Genomic DNA, 22,390 nt, shown 5'->3' on the forward strand with positions numbered 1-22,390 from the left:
CCAGGGTTTGGGAAGCTGGTGAGAGAAAGTGTCAGGTTTGTGCTTGACCTGTTAAAAAAAACCCAGTAATGCTAAGATGAGAGATAGTTTGAAAGAGAGCCCATAGTGGAGGATCAGAGGGAGAGTAGGATAGATTGAGACACGTTATCTCTAGTCAGCTTTTCAATAAATGGGGGGAGGGGGGTAGAGTAGGTTTTGTTTTTAAAAAGTTCCCCCTTACAGGGAGGAGAGAGACTCAAAAGGGGGAAAAGTAGATAGAAAAAAAATTTCTTGATTTGTGATCTTAGGGAAAGCTGTTTACTTTGTGATGTCATCTTGTTTCTAGAGCCTTGTAATTGGCTATGAAATCTTTACTATGAGGTCACAACCTGACAGGATGGCCTTCCAGTTGTCCTAGGAGTAATGATCTAGATTTAGCTTGCTGTGGCTCACATGAATGGAAGAAAATTTTTCTTTTATTATGATGGCTGTTGAGGTTGTTAGCAGTCCTTCATCAGATTCTTCCCAGCAAGGTAACAGTGCATGCTTTCTTCTAAAAATCTTGATGTGGTCAAAAAACATGGCAGGATTTGTCAGTCAATGTAGGCCACATATTTTGCTTGTTGAGGATATTTCCAAGTATACTAGTAAGTTCTTGTCATAGCGTCAAATTGTTTACTCAAATTCCCATAATGATCACTCAATCTAGGAATACAAGATTTTGAGATGCTCTTAGATATAGGGCGTCCAAAAACTATTCTGAAGAATTCCAGGTTTTCAAAAGGGCCAAAGGTAATATTCTTAGCCATTTAGAGTCCAGTTTCTTGACAGATTTTTATTATGTCTCTATTGTTATGTTTCACTTGTTCTGATGATTGAGAATGGCATGATTTATGAAATTTTAAAGAGTACTCCAGATTTTTTGTAAGTGGTTTATATCTGCTAAAAAATGAGTTTCTTGCTCTGATTCAGTCTATAAAGGGAGGCTCAAAATGAGAAATAATCTCAGTTATTAATTTCTTTACCACTGTCATGGTGTCAGCATATCTAGTTGGATAGCATTTAGTTCATCCACTAAACATGCAGCCAATAACCAAACAGAGGCATAGTCTAAAGCTGGAGGTAAATCTCTCAAATCCATTTGGAGTGTCATAAGGAGCAGCATAGGTCTTGGAGGATTCTCTAAGTTATGAGTAATTTGTTCAGAAAGATAGCTGGATTTAAGGTGTTAAAGTGATGTAAGATGATGGAGGGTTGGTTTATAGGCTGGTCTGCTGCTGTGTAGAGAGGTGCTGTGTCTTATGAATTTGCAAGAGAGCAGACTCAGAATGGGGAACATAGAGGTAGATGGGGAAGCCTAATGTCAGAGTACTGAATTTGTCAATTAGGGCAGCAGCTGTGGCTTCCTCATGCAGGCAGGGGACATGCCTGATGCCATAGGGTTTAATTAACTTGAGAAATATAGTATAGGACATATCTGAGAAGCAAAACATTTTTCTAGAATACCTGTAACAAGCCCATTATTTTCATGGCAATACAAGTGAAAAGGTTTGTCAGAATTGGGTAAGTCAAAATCTGGGTATGTAAAATGCTAATTTGAAGTCTTTACAGGAGTTCAATGCCTACAATTGAAAATTGTAGGGCCAGAAAATTGACTCTGAAGTAGCATCTGGAATGAGGACACATAAAGGTTTAGAATGGGCAGCAAAATTAGGAATCCATTGCTGACAATAACTAACTGCCCCTAGAAATGTAGGCAACTTTTTTTTGGTTTAGGGAGAGGGATGGGCAAAACTGACTCAAGGCATTTTGTGGTGAGTCTTTTTAGCATCCTGAAATATCTCATGTCCTAAGCAAGTAACAGTTTGCACCCACTGATGTTTAGTTCTAGAGATTTATGGCCCCATTCTGCTATTGCCTTTAGGAGAATAAAGGCATCTGTAAGAGTACCTGATGTAGCATGGCTGTAAAATAAGAGACTGTTTACATGCTGAACAAATGTAAAGCCTTGAACAGCTATAGGGTCTAAGTTGATTATATAGATTTGAGAAAATATTGAGGGGAACTTGAAATATCTCTGAAGTATTGGAGTCCATGTTAACTGTCTTCCTCTAAACATAAATGCAAAGAGAAATTTTGATTCAGGGTGCAATGGAATTGAAAGCTCAGCAGAGATTAATTACTGTAAATTAGGTTGTATCAGCAGAAACTGAAGTAAGAATAGTAGTTGGATTAGGGACTACAGGATGGTGAGGAATTACAAAAGAGTTCATGGCTCTTAGATCTTGCACAAATCTATAGATTTGATTCCTGCCTAAATCAACTTTCCCTTTTATTATTGGAAACATTGAGATATTGCAAGGTGAGGAAGTAAAGATAAGAACACCCTGCTATAAAAGAGAGTGTGTTACAGATTCAATTCTTTGTTTTGCATATTGAAAGGGTATTAGGCTACTGATAGGAAAGATTTATTACTTTTCCAGGCGATGCCCACAGGCTCTGCCCTCAGTAGCAATCCAACCTCATTTACATGTGAGGCCCAGAAACTAATTGGAACATCTTTTAAGATTGCATCCTCTTCAGAGGATTTTTAATTGAGATAGGTTTTCATTAGAGAAGGTAGGAAGTTTGAGGTTTGGTCTGAAGGTGGGAAAATAACATCTTTGTAATTACTCTTTATGGTGAGATTAAATTTACATAACAAATCCGTGCCTAAAAAGTTTCCCACTAAGGAGGCAGAAACTAGAAAGCCATAATGTATGTTAAGAGGGCCTACAAATATTGGGATAACCTGAGATGTGGACAATGAAACAGATTGTCTAGGAATTGAACAGCTTGAATAGAATTAGAGGTGACAGAGATAAATCCTTTAAGCCAATGGTAGAGAAAGTCATGCCAGTGTCAATTAAGAAATCCAATTCCTAGTCCACGATTTTAAGGATAGACAATCCTCTCCTTCATGTCTTAGGAAGAAGAAAATGGACCCTCTGAGGATATTGAGGTCTAGGGAAAATATTTAAGCTTTCCTTTCTTTTAAATGACAGACGACTGTTTTCCCAATGTCCTGGCTTTGTACAGTATCTGCAGACATCTTGGGATGAATAGAGGAGGCTCTGTGGTTGGAAGAAAAATGGGTGGGCTTTGAGTTACCCCTAGAGTCATAGGTATGTTTTTGTAAAGTCTCGATTTTCAAGGCATGTACTGTTGCCTTATGTGTTCTATGTGGTAAAAGTTTTACCTTTTGCTGGCTTCATCAGGTGTCCCCAAGATCTCAGCTTCAGCCTCTGGAGTGAATATTGTGTTCCAGCCAATGATATCCCATTCTCATTGCCAGAACTATAGGAAAAACTCTATACTCTGAACTTCTGTGCCTGGAGCCTATGAATTGATCCGACAAAAAGATTATCAGGAGAATAACATATAATTTTCACTTAATATTTTTACATATACACAGGAGCCTTCATGTGAAAAATGAAAACCCAAAGAAGCAGTTGGGATCCAGAGTTTACATACCTTCTTAAAAAAGAATGATAAATTGTGGAGAAGAAACAAGACAAAGAAAAAGGAGTTTAAGTTTCTAGGTGCAGTAATTTGTTGGAAAATGACTAGGATATATATGGGGGACTAATGGAAGATAACGATTATTTTAGTAGTACTGTTTATACAGATCCATTTCAGCATTGACACCAGTTTCTTGTAATGAGAATGTTCTCTTCTTGTGAGAAAATGTTTCTGAACTACCCATCCAACAAGGAATTAATACCCAGAATATATGAGAAAATCAAACAACTCAATAGCAAAAAATAATCAATTAAAAAATGGGCAGTCACCTTCAGCTCAAAATAAGCAATGTGTCAAAGTGGCATATTTTGGGGTGTCATATTCTGAACTCCTTCAGAGGCATTGTGCTAAATGTTTTATATATATTATTTCATTAACATTTCACAATAGGCCTGTGAGATGGTTGCTTTACTATCCACATTTTACAGTTAAAAAAACAAACAAACAAAACTAAGGTGCAATGAAGTTAACTTAGTAACTTAGACATTTACCGACATTGCTTAACAAATCCTTAGAAAGATAAAACTCCTTTGGTTGCTGAAGAGATTAAATTAAAGAGATTAAATAACTTGCTTGTCTTCATCAGAGGTAGATGATTAGAATCATTAACACAGTAGCTTAGAACTGAAAGTCTTCCCTTTAAAAGCTCTGTACTTCTGCTTATGTGCAGGAAAAAATGGATTTTGAGATGATAGAGTCTGCCATTTTTCCTCCTTTGCTAGCAAAGTAATAAACTTCTTTTTCTTTCTCCTCAAACCACTTGTTCTTGTTCTTCTGATGTGGCCTTGAGGGCAAGTGCTGAGCTTTAGTAACAGCACTCTGGGAGGCTGAGGCAGGATGATCACTTGAGGCCAGGAGTTCAGGACCAGCCTAAGCAAGAGTGAGACCCTGTTTCCACAAAAAATTAACTAGCATGGTGGGGTACACCTGTAGTCCCACCTACTCAGGAGACCGAGACAGGAAGATTATTGAGCCCAGGAGTTCAAGGTTGCAGTGAGCTGTGGTTAGGCCACTGTACTCCAACCTGGGTGACAGAGCAAGACCCTGTGTCCAGAAAAAAAAATGTTATACCCCCCATAGACAGAAGAAGACTGGAAATCAAATATTGTCCATGGATGAGAAAAAGCAAGTCATACAAATACCAAACCAAAAGGCCTGATCCATAATTGAACCTGTATTGCAGCAATAAAAGCATAGACTTTTAAACAGCCTTCCTAGTGAATCCTACATGGAATTGAAAGCAGGCAATTTGAGCATATAAAGGATATTAGCTTTGTTTCTTGCCATATTTTTGCTTTTTAATTTTGTCAAGAAAATTTTTAAGGCTAGCCATGACAACACTGTATGCATCTCAAAAAATTTAATCTTTCCATCAATTGTTTAGAATAAGAGATCTCTAATACACACACACACACACACACACACATATATATATAGAGAGAGAAACTTTTCAATTTAGCAGTCTAAAGTACTGATTTTTCTGGCCATTGACACTTTGAAGTTTTAATGGTGTATTTATTCTAATAGCCACCCAATTGAAAAGTGTCTTCATGTAAAACTCCAGATGTAATTTTAGGGCATAGAAAAAGCAATCTGAAAGATCGTGCCACACTCCCAGAAACAGGCTAAGATAGCAAAAAGATTCTTGTTGCCACAGTATTAACCACGTATATAACAAGACTTGAAATAATGAAAGACCCATATGAATGGGACTGCCCAAGAACTTGATACATTCTGAACAAAAACTCTTAGGTTCCCATCCATTTTTAGACTGGCCACTAGATGTGACCCGTAAAATCATGCCACCCAGATGGTAGATATCGAGAGAGCACTCCCACTCAGTTACAAGCCAAGTCCTCAAGGACATAAAATAAGATGAGAGGGAACATCATCTGGTACCCGTCTTTATGACAGGACAACACAGAGAGACAAAACAAAGGAAAAGACTATTTCTGGGAGAAAAGGGATTGAACAGATAAATAGTGATTTTTACCATCTGCTCAACCCCATTCCATGGAGAGAGGGCCCAGGGAACATGGCTGGTAGAAAATTCTTACCCTTTGCCAGCAGGTTACATTCACAGATTTTCTTCACTGCAACTTCCAAAAGAACAGAGCTTTTGATCATCCTGCTCGCAGATTACAGAAGAAAAAGATTTTCTGTAATGACTGAAGCAAAATTATACTATACGTGTAACCAAGACACAAACAACAGTTACTCCACTCAGTATCTAAGCTTTCACTTGGCAAAAGCAGATGAAATGGTTTCCCCCCAGTCATGCCTGCTGAGCTTCTGCTTGCAATTTTTTTTGGTTCCCTACATAGATGTGACAAAACGAAGACAGACATAAGGCCTCTCAAATTAGAACCAAAAACAAAATTGCAAGCAAATCAAATGTGGTTTCTCAAGCTCACATTCCCTTTAGCTCCTTAGGGGATATCCCCAACCAAACCAGGCACTCTGATGAGGCAAAGCCAAGTAGCCGGCCAAGGCAGAACCAAGTGTCTTAAGGGATAATACCTTGGTATCATCACATGAGAATCTGCCATTGACAACCAAGACATCTTCCAAGCCAAGTACCCATTTCTGACACTGCAAGATGAAAGCCCCCTCAAGGCAGCAATGCCTGGTCAGCAGCCAAACACTGGGATCTGTCCCTGAGTTAAAATCACTCATGCAGCTGTTGGATGGGCCCCTGATGGTAGCTGTGGCCAAGGGCTGATGTGCTATGGGAAAGACATCCACACTAGACTTTTATCTCAGTCTATTTGGATACCAATAATTTGTTATTAATAAACCAAACCGAGGATTCCTTATTTAGTACAGTAAAGCCAGACACTGGAACCAGGTGTTATAGCAGCAGAAAGAGGCATTTTTATTGCAAGATGCCATGCAAGGAGAACTAGCAGCTAGCACTTAAAACTCAAACTCCCACATGATTTACAAGCCAGGGTTTTTGTTTTCTTTTTTCATTTTTTTCCCTATAACCAAGGAGTAAGCTGGAAGTCAGGCAGGGCTGGCCCCAAAAGGGGATGGGATATCCTGAATTTTGGTGGGAGGCGGAAGAAGTTAGATTCAGGCATTTGTTTGTTTGTTTGTTTCTTTGAGACAGAGTCTCGCTGTGTTGCCCAGGCTAGAGTGAGTGCCCTGGCATCAGCCTAGCTCACAGCAACCTCAAACTCCTGGGCTCAAGCAATTCTGCTGCCTCAGCCTCCAGAGTAGCTGGTACTACAGGCATGTGCCACCATGCCCGGCTAATTTTTTCTATATATGTTAGTTGGCCAATTAATTTGTTTCTATTTATAGTAGAGACGGGGTCTCGCTCTTGCTCAGGCTGGTTTTGAACTCCTGACCTCGAGCAATCCGCCCGCCTCAGCCTCCCAGAGAGCTAGGATTACAGCCGTGAGCCAACGCGCCTGGCCAGATTCAGGAATTTTTGAATCAGTGGAAAGGAAGCTTAAGATGAGTGTGACAGGCCACCAAATTTCCCACAAGGGAAAATTTAGTACAAAGAATGGCAATCAGAGTTCAATTTCTCAGTTTCCTTTTATCTGCTTTTTCCATCCAGTATAGTTGTCTGAAAAACAACTCAAGAACATATGCTAAGATGCTATCTTTCAGTTTCTGCAGGGAACCAAAACTCCTACTGAGTGTGGCTAGCTTGGAGGGCCGTTGTTCTCATCAGGTTGTCCATTCATTTTTCAAGGCTAGCAGGTGCCTGGAACATCTCCTGAAAGAACTCAAAGTTTTCCTTTATTTTCATGGCTTGAGGGACCTACCAAGCCCCTCAAGAACCCTGAGAGAGGTTCCTGCTTGGTTTTAGTTGAATGTTTTCTGCTTTGGGGGATATTATACTGGTCTCTTAAATTTTTTTTCAAGATTCTTAGTTTGGATTCACTGTTACTTGTACCTAAAGGTATAAGTCAGCCTTTGGGTTGAACTTATGAATGAAGTACTTTAGAAATGATACACATCCTACTAAATGTGATTAGGATATAAGGACAATACACTTGCACTGCTGCTCATGTGGAATTTTGCTTTTTATTTTTCATGTTAAAGAATGATTCCTACACTATTTATAGAAGTAAATACATTAAAATTACCTTCAGTGTCCTGAGGCTTCCTGAGGCTAGAGGCTATTGGCTCAGTATTGTAACAATGCTTAGACCTTGTTAGTTGTTCTGAGGACTGCAGGGAAATGGAGACTGAGGAGGTGCCTTGTGAAGACTTAAACCCTAGGCCTCTCTCCTTCCCCCTTCCCCCTTCAGTAATGTTATGGTCTGCTTTCACCAAAGCTATAATCTTGCCTGTATCAATATTTGTTCATATTTCTGAATTTTATGTTTATATTTATGATAGGTTATATTCAAAATCTCTAACAATTTTAATGGTAAGAGGATTGTATTTAAATTCAGTTCTTAATTCTATCCAGTTAATATATTCATAGACTCCTGGGAAATGGAACACCAAAAGGTAGATTCTGGGGACAGTCTCTTAACTGACTTGTATATTTCTTCATTATGATTCTCTAGAGAGAAATCATTTGCTATGGAAATAAGGCATTTGTTGTGGAAAAGAAGAGCGAAGAATTAAGCCAAGAAATTTGGCTTTTTTGTTTGGCTTTTTCTGTCTGAGACACCCTTCTCCTTACCTCAAAAATCCCAATATTTTCATAAGATCATGTCGTATACCTTAAATATACACAATAAAATTTATTTGAAAAATATCCAATCATCAACTCCTCTTTTAGAAAAAAAAAAACAAGAACCCCTTGTACAAGCATCCTGGTGAATAATGCATAGGAAGATTTATGGTTCTTTTTCTTTCCATTGAATAGAAGCTGAACTTCAAATCTCTTCTGGCAAACTAATTTCTAGGAAGAAATTTTATTTTGTTCCCACTTTTTATTTCAGTAATGATATGATAGTTGGATGAAAGAAAATTATAAGATCAAAAAGATATAATGAGCTGGACAGGGTAGTTCACACCTGTAATCCTAGCACTTTGGGAGGCAGAGGTGGAAGGATCATTTGAGGCCAGGCATCTGAGACCAGCCTGGACAATATAGCAAGAACCTCATCTTGACAAAAGATTTAAAAATTAAGGGAATGTATTGATGTGCACTTGTGATTCCAGCTATTTGGGGGCTGAAGAAAGAGGATCACTAGGGCCCAGGAATTTGAGGTTACAGTGAGTTATGATCAGGTCACTGCATTCCAGCCTGGGTGACAGCAATACTCTCTCTTTCTCCCCACCCCCATATATATATATATATATGTATATATGTACATATATACATATATATGTATATATGTACATATATATGTGTATATATATGTATATTTGTATATATGAATATATGTATATTTATATATATTAAATGGATGCTTAGAAAATATATATATTCTTTCATATTTCTGAATTGTATCAATTCCTTAAGCATGTACATACATTTTTAAAATACCTTAACTTATAGTGTGTATTTTACTTTATTTCACTTAGTATTTTAGAGAAAAGTCTTTACATGTTATTTTATTATCTTTATAATTTGTTCTTAAACCTGCATAAATTTCCTCAGGCTGAAATATACCATATTTAACAATTTATCATTGTGTATTGAAGTTCTTTTCTTATTTCATAGATGCTACTATACATAGGGGTGAATACTATATCTGTGCATATCTACAGGTAGTTACCTAATTATTATTCCAAAATAATTTGGACTTATCCACAGACAAGGGATTCTGGTTTCAAACGCTTAGCTAGCATGTGTGCCTGTGATCAATTTTCTTTACAATAGGAAAAAGAGTTTAATTTCTTTTCTTTTTTTTTTTTTTTTAGACTGGGTCTCACTCTGTTACCCAGGCTGGAGTACAGTGACATGGTTTCCAGGGAGATGAGGTTCTCTATTAGTTTCTCTATTTAAATAGGTAAAGTTCTCTATTTGATACTTTAAATACTAGTAAGATGCTTTCTTAGATGCTAACTTCAAGTTCTGTTCCCAATTTTGTGCCCCCAAGGCTTTGTCTTGGATTTACACTAAAGAAGAGATATTTCATTCAGTCAATTTTCAAGAATAGAAATGTCCATTCTTATTTGAAGATTTCTGTGGGTAGAGATCTTCTCAATGGGCTCATTCTGCTCCATGTTTTTCTTATATAAAATGATCATGAGGAAATAGATTTGAATGTTTATTTCTTTTTTTTTTTTTTCTTTTTTTTTTTTTTGAGACAGAGTCTCGGTTTGTTGTCCAGGCTAGAGTAGCTGGGACTACAGGCATGCGTCACCATGCCCGGCTAATTTTTTTTTTTTTTATATATATATCAGTTGGCCAATTAATTTCTTTCTATTTATAGTAGAGACGGGGTCTTGCTCTTGCTCAGGCTGGTTTTGAACTCCTGACCTTGAGCAATCCGCCCACCTCGGCCTCCCAAGAGCTAGGATTACAGGCGTGAGCCACCGCGCCCGGCCTTGAATGTTTATTTCAATAAGATGAGTCTACTCCTGCCCTAAGATACAAGGAAAGTTAATCCTTTATTCTGTTTATTTCTCCCGCTCTGTGCCACTCAGACATTGGTGTTAGTAGTTGGCATTTAAAAGGAGTTAGTTTTTTCCCCAAATAATATTTTTAAGATGAAGATTTTCTCAGTTCTTGAGTGAAAAAGTTTATAAAGGTTTAAACTATGAAAATCTTTAGCTACTTTACATGTTCCAAACATGAATGAAAAAATCCATTATTTTCAAAACATTAGACTGTAATGCTTCTAAGATTTCATTTTATTCTGACTATTGTGTTGTCTTTAGAGAAATTTATTTTTCAGCCATGAGAATGAATGGATAATTTGCTAGAGTAAAGACCAAGTTTCTGGAAAGAATGGTATAATTCTTGTTGTACCTTCACATAGTGGTATGCTATTATCTAACTGAAAAGAAAAGTTCTAATTTCCTCCTTGAATCACAGAACATTTAAATATGTCCTTTTGTAGGTAATTTTTGCAAATACCAAATGACTCTGACCATTTTATTATACCACAAAAATGGTACCATATGGCAAAAGTGTGTGCTGTAACACTTCACTTTGTAAAAATCAGAAGGATAACACAATTTCACTTATCAAAGAACAAAAAGACCAAAATCTACATATTGCTTTTCTTAAGCTAGGCTGCTATTAATCCTTTCCATAGAAAATGTAAAGAAATAAAATGTTTTATTAACTTAGATTACATTACTGTAAGACTTGATCGAGCAGTGTTCCGAAGAGCACTTAAACTTCTTTGGTAGGAGTTTTTGGTTGATTTAATAAGTACAAGCAAACTTTCGACTTAACACCTCTGGCAGAAGTGACTTTCCCCTTCTCCCTGACTGTTCCTGTTTAAAAAGACAAAAGAATATGAAATTTCACAATTCTGTGACAGGCTGTTTTCAATATTTAGAGACCACTATAAGGTGGTCTGTCAAGAAGCAATAAATGAAAAGAATAGAGTCAACTTTGGATTTATTTTCATTCAATGGGATTTTGCCAAGGCATTACTTGGTACAGCATTCTGCACACCTAGGAAGGCAAAAGGAAAAATAGATACCTTCACCTCTCTAAAGGCTCTTTAGGGATTTGGGAAGATGAAACAAATGTTGGCCATTATAGAATTTGTATCATACATAAGAGGAAATAGTTTTATTGATTCCAAAATGAGGAGGTCCTCCATAGTTAAAAATTGAATTAAACTCCCTGCACATAAATTTGAGAACTTGTTAAAGCTTACAATCTTTATTATGAAATGCAGCATAACAATATGTTCTATGTTTCTTTTTTCAGTTATAGAGATACAACTTGCAAAACACTCCTGAAACATGAAACAAGAAGAATAATATTTAAATATAATATAATCATTATACCTCTTTATCTATCAAAGTGGCTTTATTACCCTCTCTTTCATCTGTTCTCATATGTTGCATCAAATATTGGGTAAAAAAGTGTGTAGGAAGAAATAAGTATTTTTATAAAAGTCATTACTCTTTGCAATGAGAGTGCTAAGGTTCAAGCACATCTTTTGGAGAAGCTTTGATGACTCAAGTGGAGCATCCCAGACAGTGTTCACCTTCCTTCTGATTCCATGTTGCTTGACTCTGGATTTCAGAGCATCACCTATTATCCCAAAGGTGCCTTTCCTCTGGGCCTGGAATGCCCCTACTGAGCTTTGTGTTGGAGCACTTAATGAGCCACTAGATCTGAGCCTCTTCTCTTTAGTAGGAAGCCCCCGAAAAAATGTCACAGGCCAAGATGTTACAATATTTTATGTTGATAGACTTGGCTACTACCCTTATATAGACCATGCGGGCACAGTTGTGCATGGAGGAATCCCTCAGAATACGTCCTTACAAGACCATTTGGACAAAGCTAGGCAAGACATTCTTTATTACATACCAACAGACCATGTGGGCTTGGCTGTCATTGACTGGGAAGAATGGAGGCCCACTTGGGCAAGAAACTGGAAGCCTAAAGATATTTATAGGACTCATTCTATTGACTTGGTTCGGCAAAAAAATGCAAGCCTCAGTGACGCAGAAGCTACCAAGATAGCCCAAGATGAATTTGAAAAGGCAGGAAAGGATTTCATGGTAGAGACTTTAAAATTGGGGAAATCACTTCGGCCAAATCACTTATGGGGTTATTATCTCTTTCCTGATTGTTACAATCATAATTATAAACAACCTGGTTTCAATGGAAGTTGCTTTCATATAGAAAAGAAAAGAAATGATGCTCTTGACTGGTTGTGGAAAGAAAGCACTGCCCTCTTCCCATCAATTTATCTGAACACCGTAATGTCTCCTACACAAGCTGCGCTCTATGTGCGAAATCGAGTTTATGAAGCCCTCAGGACTTCCCAAATACCTGATGCTAAAAGGCCACTTCCGGTTTTTGTATATGCCCGCCTAGTTTTTACAGATGAAACTTTGAAATTCCTTTCTACGGTAAGTAAATAAATCTGTTATGAAGGCAATGAACTAGTGTCTATAAAAAGTATTCAGTGAAATTTATTATTTTTGAAGGGAGTGAAATCTAGCTTTTAATATGTATACACAAGTAGTTCTATATCATTATATGATTTCAAAATAAGAATATATTTAATCTTTAATGTAAGATTGATGATCTCTTAGCAGGCATAGAAAATTAGATAATAGAGACAATGTACTAACTCGGTTTCTTTTACTTTTTCATGTGCTGTTCTCTTGTCAATAGAAGTAATTAAAACAAGAAAAGTATTTTTTATAGTAAAGCAATGGCTATGTAAAAGATATAGTGGAGAAATATTTAAATTACTATTATTGGGTCAACATGCTTAGCTATGGTGTTACTGTCCTGTGTATAACAATTTTATTTTATTTTCATGTGATAACTCTTTCTATCACATTTTCCAGGATGACCTTGTGAACACACTTGGTGAAACAGTTGCTCTTGGTGCCTCTGGAATTGTAATATGGGGAAGCCTTAGTGTGCTGAGAAGTACAGTAAGTTGAATTGGTAGAAAAATAGATGAAAATATTTCTACCTTTAATGTTTTCAAGGATTGTTTTGGCATGTAGTAGCAGGTGCTCAATTAATACTACCTGAATGAAAATATCTTGGATTTTTGTGGTTACTATAAGGCAGAAATACTGTACCTGTTTTTCAGTGAAGAAACAAATTCAGTGACATTAACTGAATTTCTCTAGGCTGCATGACTTTTATGTAGCCAAACCAAGACTATGATATCAATTTTTTGACATGGTGTTTGTGTCAGAAAATAGGTATCTCTTCCTTTAGTTTCATTCTTCTTTAATTCTCCACATCAGGTCTTTATTTCCCACCTCTTCAATTCTCTTGGCTCAGTGCAAGAGTAAAGGTGTCATAGTCACTGCCAAATTGGAGCTGAACTTTCCCTTCCCTGGTGGATGTGGAAATACTAATGACACCATGGAGAAAATCAAATTATGCTCATGGCCCAGGGGTTCTATCTTAAGACCTGTAGAGAATAAACTTTATACTCTAAGATCAGAATAGACCGTTTGGGAAGGATTATATTCATCTCTTCTCCTTCAGATACAACAGCCATAATCTTACTTCATTCAAAAATACTTAACAGCAGTTATATTCAGGAAATTCTTTGAAGGAAATCTGGGTCCTTCTGTCTATTTTGAATAATTCTATTGTCTCTAGTTTGATCTCCAATAAAAAGGAACAACAGAAAATATAAGTTCAGAGAAAGGTATGTGTCCCATGGTAAAATCTTTCATGTCAGAAAATTATTTTAAAATTATAATTCTACTAAGTATTTTCCTAATTTTTATTAGTTGTTTTCCCAAATCCATATCCTTTCTCAATGGTCCTATTATTTAAAATTGTATAAATATTTATAAATCTTTCTTTCTTTCTTTCTTCTTTCTTTCTTTCACTGAGAACTCTACTCTTACTCTGGGGAAGAATCAGTTAGGCATTCCTCAATGAGTAGTATAACATGATATGCAATATAAGTGCCATACTTGTTTTTTAATGGCACTTTAATCTTAGATTCATATTCTACTATCACACTTCCTAAATCGTCTTCACTATTATTCATGTCAGGGATAATCCTTCAACTTTAATATGATTATTTTCTTCTACTATCTTGAAATTGTCCCTTGTATATTCTGTTTGTATGTTTCTGCTACATTTCCCAATTTGTGTTCATTTTGAATGCTAGCTTTATCATTACTTCCCTTTTATTCTATGTCATTTTAAATCAGTAGAGTCATGGATTACTTGTCATGTTTCCACTCATTTACTGACAACTTGAGAAACCAGTAATTGCAGGTTTACTTGTATTTTTGGAATAGACCTAAAACAAATGTAAGTGAACTATTTTCCTTCATTTCCTTTTATTAGATCTAGTGGTATGACAGAGCCAGTTCTACCGGTCCCACTCATAAGACCTGCTTATTAAATATTCAGAAATTTTGTGAGCTAGTTGTTAAATACAGCCATTGTTAAAAATTAAATTATAGAAATTTATAACAAGATGAATTATGTTAAAAAAGGTAATAAATTTTCAGTATATGTATTATTTGACTTATTTTTACTATTATCATGCTCTTGAGATTATTTACATCTCTTGTATTTGTATAAGTGGAAATACTATGTAATGATGTGTTACTCTACCCCTTATTGCCACACTGTGTAGTGGTGGTGTACTCAATTCCCAATTCTGCATTCAGTAATGGTCAGTTGGTAGCTTGAAACTGGCCATAGTAGGAATATTTACACCATGGATATATGATATATGTGTATAGGGCTGTCGAGAAAGCATATAACCCTGTAATATGAAAAATAGTATTCATAATGTCTGGATACTTCCCAGACAGCACACACACACCACATACACACAGACACACACACATAATATAAACCAGGCCTTATCTATTAAAGAGTCAGTTTTAAGACCTTTCCATAGACTATATCTTATGTAGGCTAAAATTCTCAAAACATTATTATCCCTTTACTCCTCTTTGCCCCTAACCCTTGTCTTTGTGGAATTGAGGAAGCAACTGCAATGTTAACTGAACTTTTATAAATTCTCATATCCTTGGTACTGGGAACATAGCATTGAAGAATCTTGACAAAGACCATGTACTCTTAAATCTCATAAGTGCTTAAAAACAATAAAAAAACAAGAAAATATTTGATATCGTAAGTGTTATACAGGACATTAAAATAGACAGATGTGAGAGATTCACAAGAAAAGTATCCAAGAAGGGTATTGTCTAATTAAACATGTCATCTGAATGACAAGATGGAGTCAATTGTGTTAAAAATTAGAGGAAAGATCATTCCAAGAAGTTTGAAAATGAACCTGCCATGCTAAAAGTGAAATAACTCTTATGTCTAAGGTAGAGTGGGTGTGGGAGGGTTGTACAAGAGGAAGGAAGAGTTATACCATGTCATACTATGTACAAGTCAAGAGAAGAGATTGAATTTTATTCCAAGTACCATGCAAAGCTATTGGAGGATTAAAAAGATGGGTAGCATATTAGTTTTCTGTTGCTTTCATGAAAATTACAACAAATTTAGTGGCTTAAAAACTAGAAATGTGTTATCTTATAGTTCAATAGTTCAGAAATACAATGTGCATCTCAATGGGCTAAAATCAAGGTATCAGCAGGGCTGTATTCCTTTCTAGGGGATGGTCTTTACTTTCTCATTTGGGTTGTCAGCAGATTCAGTTCCTTGTGGTTGGAGCAATGAGATCTCCATTATCTGGCTGGCTGTCGGCTAAAAGCCATTTCCTGGCTTCTAGAGACCAGTATATTCCCTAGCTCATGGCCGTTTTGTTCTGTCTTCAAAGTCAGCAATGGTGACTTTGTATCTCTCCTCTTCCTTGTGTCTTATCTTTCTAACCCAGCTTGAAAAGTTTCTACACATATAGACTCATGTCATTACATTGAGCACATCCAGATAACTCAGGATAATCTCCTCTTCTCAAGGTCCATATCCTCAGTCACATCTGCCAAGTCCCTTTTGCCATGTAAACTGACATAGTCACAGATTCCAGGGGATTAGGGTGTCAATGTCTTTGGACGCAATTACTCTGCCAACAGTAGATGACATCATCCCAAGGAAGATAACAAGAAATAGATTCAAGCGGAAGCTGTCAAGATTCCTTGACTTGCCTCCCAGCCTACCACCACCACTTCCTTTGGTCTGCTGAAGGATTAACTCAGCCAGCATACTGGAACTATGATCAATGGAACTATTGATCATAAACATAAGTGACCAACTTCAGTGTTTTTAAAAGCACAGTGTCTAGGTTGTAGGATATACCACTCTCAAGATGAATCATTTCAGTTACTCATCTCTCATATTCTGCCAAATTTGTAAAAGAGCTGTCACTATTCATCTGCAATTAGACTATATGTAACATTTACATAAAGTATAATCAGTTGGACCTATTTAGTTGTTTTGAGTCAGCAATTTAAAAATCACTCTTAGATTCCCCAACAAGATGGCTGGCTGAATTTTGGTTGCCAGATCATCCCAGAAAGAAGAAAAAGTTTCAGGTGAAAAAACATAGTCCAGTTATAGTTCTGAGGAAAGAGTGCCAGAACCTACTGGTGATCACACAGGAAGAAGATGCAAAGCAGAATAAGAAGAAACAAGATTTCAAAAGACATAGACCTTTGAGGAACTTGGAGTTGCGTGCAAAGGGTAGGTGGGGGTGTTTATTTTTCTTCCTCGTCCACATGTGCCAGTCTTCTGGTTCCTGAATTGTTGGAGAGCTCCTCTGCTCTTACAAGCCCTAGCGCTGCTACCATCAGTGAAATGAGACCTTCTTAAGAACAGAGCACTAGGCTGCCAGCATGCTCTCTGTTGCTTCCCCCCACCACTGACCCAAGCCATTGTGGTGGGTGCCATATTTCTTGTGTACTCATTGTGTGCCTTTATCCTCTCCAGGGAGCCTCAGCCTTTCAGTTTCCTTGTCACTGCACCCTGCACAAATACTTCCAACCACCTGCTCAGACTGTGACAACCACAAAGGTCCAAGGTAACACAGGAGAGCTGCAGGATTCCCCAGAGTTCTGTCCCATAGTATTGGATATACTTATGGGACAGGAAGGTTACTTGAGCTATAAAGTTTTGGGGGATGAAGGAAAGTGGAATGTGACTGGCTTTGCTGGTTTGGCCTGCTGCCAGGGGCAAGAGGTCAGAGAAAGATCTGTTGGGCAAGGAGAGTGAGAAAAGAATAAACACCACTCCCATTGGTTGGACTATGAATTTGGGACTGCCCCAGCCCAACAAGCAGATTCTTTGGTGTGGTGGGGACAATTCTGCCCCTGCCTGGATGATTTCCCCATTGGCCTGAGAGCCAAGTCCTAATCTCTGTTGAGACAACACTTGCACCTGCTTTTGGGGAGCTTGGATGTAACCTGGCCCAACCCAGCCCCACCAGGCTTTGCGTTTCCTCCTATCTTTGTAGTGGCAGAGCACAAGAAGGGGTCCTCTGGGAGTTCCAGAGCTCCTCCCACTGCCTGGGCCATCCAAGTGCATCTCTTGATTGACGATGACCGGGCATAAGTCCCACAAACACCCTCACAGCTGACTGTTTCTGCATGCCCCACCTACTGGCACAGAAGTCAATTTGTATAGCCCATTACATCATTTACTGATTCAATTGCACACAGTTTGGCTGACTGTCATCCTCAAATGCCACCTATTAACTTAGAGATTAAACTGGACATCCCAATATATTTCATACTCTTAGAAGTGCATAGGGCTAGGGAAATACATAAGATTTCAAAGATCTTCACCTCCCTATCTTGACAGGAGGCAGAAAATCTACCTGCACACTTAGTACACCACTGCTATAATCTATAAATAACCAGCATTTGGGAAAACCACTGCACTAATGCTATCTACAACCAAGGTATTCATTCACATCCTAGGTACCCCCACAAAAAAAAATAACCACAAACAAAGCCAAAGATCCTTACCCAACATATGGTATAGTCACACCCTTAAGAGGAAGGGGGAAAAAGTTCAATGTAAACATAATTGAAAAACAAAATGATAGCCTCACCAGATGAGAAGTAATCAGTGCAAGAATTCTGGCAATGATATGTATGAACAAACAGAATGTAAAGACTACCTTCAAAGGATCACACCAGCTTTCTAGCAATGGACCCAACCAAAATGAAAATATGGAAATGATAGATAAAAAATTAAAAATACAGCTGTGAGGGAGCTCAGTAAGATCCAAGAGAAAGTGGAAACCAACTCAAAGAAACCAGAAAAATAATTTAGGGAATGGCTGAAAAATTTACTAAAGATATATATGTATACATACACACAAATGCACACACATAAACAAACAGAACTTCTAGAAATAAAAAAATCATTTAGGGAAACACAAAAAACAGTGGAAACTTTAAAAAATAGTCTAGACTGAGCAGAAGAAAGAATTTCAGAGCTTGAAGATAAGACTTTCAAATTAACCCAGTCAGTCAAAAGTAAAGGAAAAATAATCAAAAGAAATGTATAAAGTTCTGAGAAATATGAGATTATGTAAAATACCAAAACATAAGAATCGTAAGTGTCCCTGAAAGAGATGAAGAAAAAGAAAAAAGCTTCAAAAATCTATTTGAGGGAATAATTGAGGAAAACTTCCCTGCTCTTGCTAGAGATTTAGACACCCAGATAAAATAAGCTCAACAAACTCCTGGGAGATTTATTTCAAAAAGGATATCACCAAGGTACATAGTCATCAGACTAGCCAAAGTTAACATGAAGGAGGAACTCCTACAGGTCAGGAAGTGAAAATATTAAGTAATTTTCAAAGGAAATCCCATCAAACTAACAGCAGACTTTTTAGTAGAAACCTTATAAACTAGAAGGGATTGGGGTTCTATCTTTAGTCTTCCTGCCAAACTAAGTTTTATTAATGAAGGAGAAATAGTCTTCTCCAGACAAGTAAACACTAAGGGAATTTTTTACCACCATAACAGCCCTACAACAAATGCTCAAAACTTCTCTAAACATAAAAAAGAATGGTTGATACTCACCAGTATAAAAACACTCAAAAGTAAAATCTCACTTTTATTAAACAGTAACACAAGGGAGAAAACAAAGCAACTAGGTAGCAATCTAGACCTAGATTGGATGATGAATGGAACAGTGTTTCACATATCAATGAAATGATCTGAATGTACACAAATCAGTAGCATTTTTATATGCTAATAATATAGCCAAACTGAGAAGCAAATTAAAACTCAATACCATTTATAATAGCTGCAAAACAAAATTAAAATACCTAGGAATATACTTAATTAAGGAGGTCCAAGATATGTACAAGTAGAACTAAAATACACTGATGAAAGAAATCATAGATGACACAAATGGAAAAACATCTCAGGCTCATAGATTGGAAGGATCAATATTGTTAAAATGTCCACATTGCCCAAAGTGATTTACAGATTAAATTCAATTCTCATCAAAATACCAAGTCATGTTTCACAGAAGTAAAAAAACCAATCCTAAATTTCATTTGGAATCAAAAAAGAGCCTGAATAGCCAAAGAAATCCTAAGCAAAATGAGCAAATCTGGAGACATCACATTATCAGACTTCAAATTATACTATAATGCTATAGTAGCCAAAATAGCATGGTACTGGTATAAATGTAGACATGTAGGTCAAAGGAATAGAATAGAGAATCCATAACTGCAACTAACGGATTTTGACAAAGCAGACAAAACATACACCATAGAAAGGATGCCCTATTCAAGAAATGTTGCCTGGAAAACTGGAGAACTAGAGGCACAAGTATGGAACTGGATCCATTTCTTTCACCACATGCAAAAAGTAACTAAAGATGGATTAAAGACTGAAATATAAGACTTAAAGCCATAAGAATTCTAGAAGAAAACCTAGGTAAAACTCTTCTGGACATTGGCCTAGGCAAGTATTAATATTTATGACTAAGATCCCAAAAGCAAATACAGCAAAAACAAAATTAATAAATGGGAGTTAAGTAAACTAAAAAGCTTCTGCACTGCAAAAGAAAGCATCAACAGAATGAACAGACAACCTACAGAGTGGGAGAAAATATTTTCAAACTATATCTGACAAAAGACTAATATCTGGAATCTATAAAAATCTCATCAAATCAGCAAGAAAACAACAAATTACCCCATTAAAGAGTGGGCAAAGACATGAACAGACATTTTTAAAAAGAAAATATATTAATGGGGGCCAACAAACATATGGAAAAATACCCAACATCACTAATCATAGGAAAATGCAAATTAAAACCACAATGAGATACTACCTTACCTCTGTGAGACAGGCCATTATTAAAAAGTCAAAAAACAATAGATGGTGTGTATGCAATGAAAAGGTATCGCTTATACACTATTGGTGGGAATAGAAATTAGTAAAACCTCTATGGAAAACAGTATAAGTATGGAGAATCCTCAAAGAACTAAATGTAGACCTACCATTTGATCTAGCAATCCCACTGCTGGGTAACTACCAAAAGGAAAACAAGTCATTATATAAAAAAGAGACCTGCATTTGTATGTTTATTATGGCACAATTTGCAATTGAAAAGATATGGAATCATCCTAAGTTTCCATCAACTTATGAGTGGATACAGAAAAGGTGATATATATGTCATATATATACATACATACATATATCATATAAATTATATATGTATATATATATATCATAGAATACTACTCAGCCATAAAAAAGAATGAAATAATGAATTCTTCTGTAGCAACTTGGATAGAACTGGAGGCCATTATCCTAAGTAAAGTGTCTAAGGAACAGAAAAGCAAATACCTCATATTCTCAGTTGTAAGTGGGAGCTTATAACTGAGAGTTATAAATGGGAGCTAAGTGATGGGTATGCATGGTTGTCATACAGAATATTATAATGGGCATTGAAGACTAAGAAGGAGGAAGGTTGTGAGGGGGATGAGGAATGAAAAATTACCCATGGGGTACAACATACACTATTTGTGTGATAGAAACACTAAAAGCCCTGACTTCACCCCTGTGAAATTCATCTATGTAAGAAAAAACCATTTGTACCCCCTAAATCTATTGAAATTTAAAAATAATTTTAAAAATCACTCTTTTCAATGCTGTTTAAACTTGTCTGACAAATGTGGTGCTTATTACATTTATTTATAACTTATTAAGGGTCAACCAAAGACGTGCTAGGCCCTGTGTTAAACACTTTTATATGTATCATATCTTTTCATCTTCACAACAACCCTATTAGGTAAGTGCCATAATTACCTTTATCTTATAGATAGTGAAGCTGAAGCATAACCAGGTTAATTAATTTGCCCAAGTCACCCAGATAAGAAAGTAAGGCTTAGAAAGCTTGAGAAATTCCCAAATTCATACAGGTGGTCACTATCAGAACTGGGATTCCAGTCAGGTAAAATGGACACCAGAGGCCATACTCTAATATGAGTAGTTTATAAATTATTAAGGAAGATCGAGGTTAGGGTATGTGAAGCCTCAACTGGTCAATTATTCAGTGGCATGAATAGGCATGTGCAGCAAACTTACAAATGTTGCAAAAAATAGTTGGAATAATATTGCCTATTAAGGTACAAAAGATAAAATATTCCCTACTTCTTGCTGTGTCTATTTTTTTGTTCTTCCTTTAAAATTGTTTATTGCAGTGAATTCATATATGAACTAACTTGTCCTTTCATATTGTGACTATCTTATAATTTTACAGAAACCTTGCTTGAACCTAGAGGACTATATGCAGGCTACACTGAATCCTTACATAATCAATGTCTCCCTAGCAGCCAAAATGTGTAGCCAAGTGCTTTGCAAGGAGCAAGGCGTGTGTACAAGGAAAGACTGGAATTCAAGTGACTATCTTCATCTGAACCCAACGAGTTTTGCTATTCAAATTGGGAAAGGTGGAAAGTACATTGTGCGTGGAAAACCCACAGATAAGGACTTGCAAGAACTTTATGACAAATTTCACTGCAGCTGTTTTAATGACTACAATTGTAATACTAAAGATACTGTAAAAGACATTACTTCTATTAATGTGTGCATTGCTGATGGTGTTTGTATAGATGCCTATCTAAAATCAGAAGCCAGTGATCTACTTTCTGGCTTGAATGAAGAAACTTATTCCATTTCCTATGTTGTCTCATCCTTCACACCATCTATCACAATAGTCTTTATTAATATTTTGTTTCTCACCATGAATTCTGCTGTGAGTTTGTAATTCTACATGTTAGCTGAAATGAACAGTATGTACATTTTTAAATATGATTTTTAAACTAATTAAATGTCTGGAAACATC

At 36.6% G+C, this 22,390-nt stretch overlaps 1 protein-coding gene across 2 annotated transcripts; it reads left to right on the top strand.

Annotated features, from left to right (window-relative positions):
• Positions 1-372: 372 nt before the first annotated feature.
• LOC105869919 (hyaluronidase PH-20) lies at positions 373-22,390 on the top strand. Of its 2 annotated transcripts, none has more exons than XM_012762070.3 (4): positions 373-512; positions 11,354-12,510; positions 12,958-13,047; positions 21,806-22,390. In XM_012762070.3, the coding sequence occupies exons 2-4, from the start codon at positions 11,560-11,562 to the stop codon at positions 22,310-22,312; spliced, it is 1,548 nt and encodes a 515-aa protein (XP_012617524.2). In that variant the 5' UTR covers positions 373-512; positions 11,354-11,559; the 3' UTR covers positions 22,313-22,390. The 2 variants fall into 2 exon arrangements, with proteins under 2 accessions (XP_012617524.2, XP_075862301.1); XM_076006186.1 differs by lacking the exon at positions 373-512 and adding an exon at positions 9,385-9,470.

Source organism: Microcebus murinus, chromosome 9 (assembly GCF_040939455.1).
Source record: "Microcebus murinus isolate Inina chromosome 9, M.murinus_Inina_mat1.0, whole genome shotgun sequence".
Taxonomy (NCBI): domain Eukaryota; kingdom Metazoa; phylum Chordata; class Mammalia; order Primates; family Cheirogaleidae; genus Microcebus; species Microcebus murinus.

What these genes read in the sequence shown, in the direction of transcription:
- LOC105869919 (XM_012762070.3), top strand. Translation starts at nt 11,560, where the DNA reads ATGAGAGTGCTAAGGTTCAAGCACATCTTTTGGAGAAGCTTTGATGAC. An exon ending in CTTTGAAATTCCTTTCTACG is followed by an intron (nt 12,511 to 12,957) that starts GTAAGTAAATAA and finishes CACATTTTCCAG; the next exon opens with GATGACCTTGTGAACACACT. An exon ending in TTAGTGTGCTGAGAAGTACA is followed by an intron (nt 13,048 to 21,805) that starts GTAAGTTGAATT and finishes ATAATTTTACAG; the next exon opens with AAACCTTGCTTGAACCTAGA.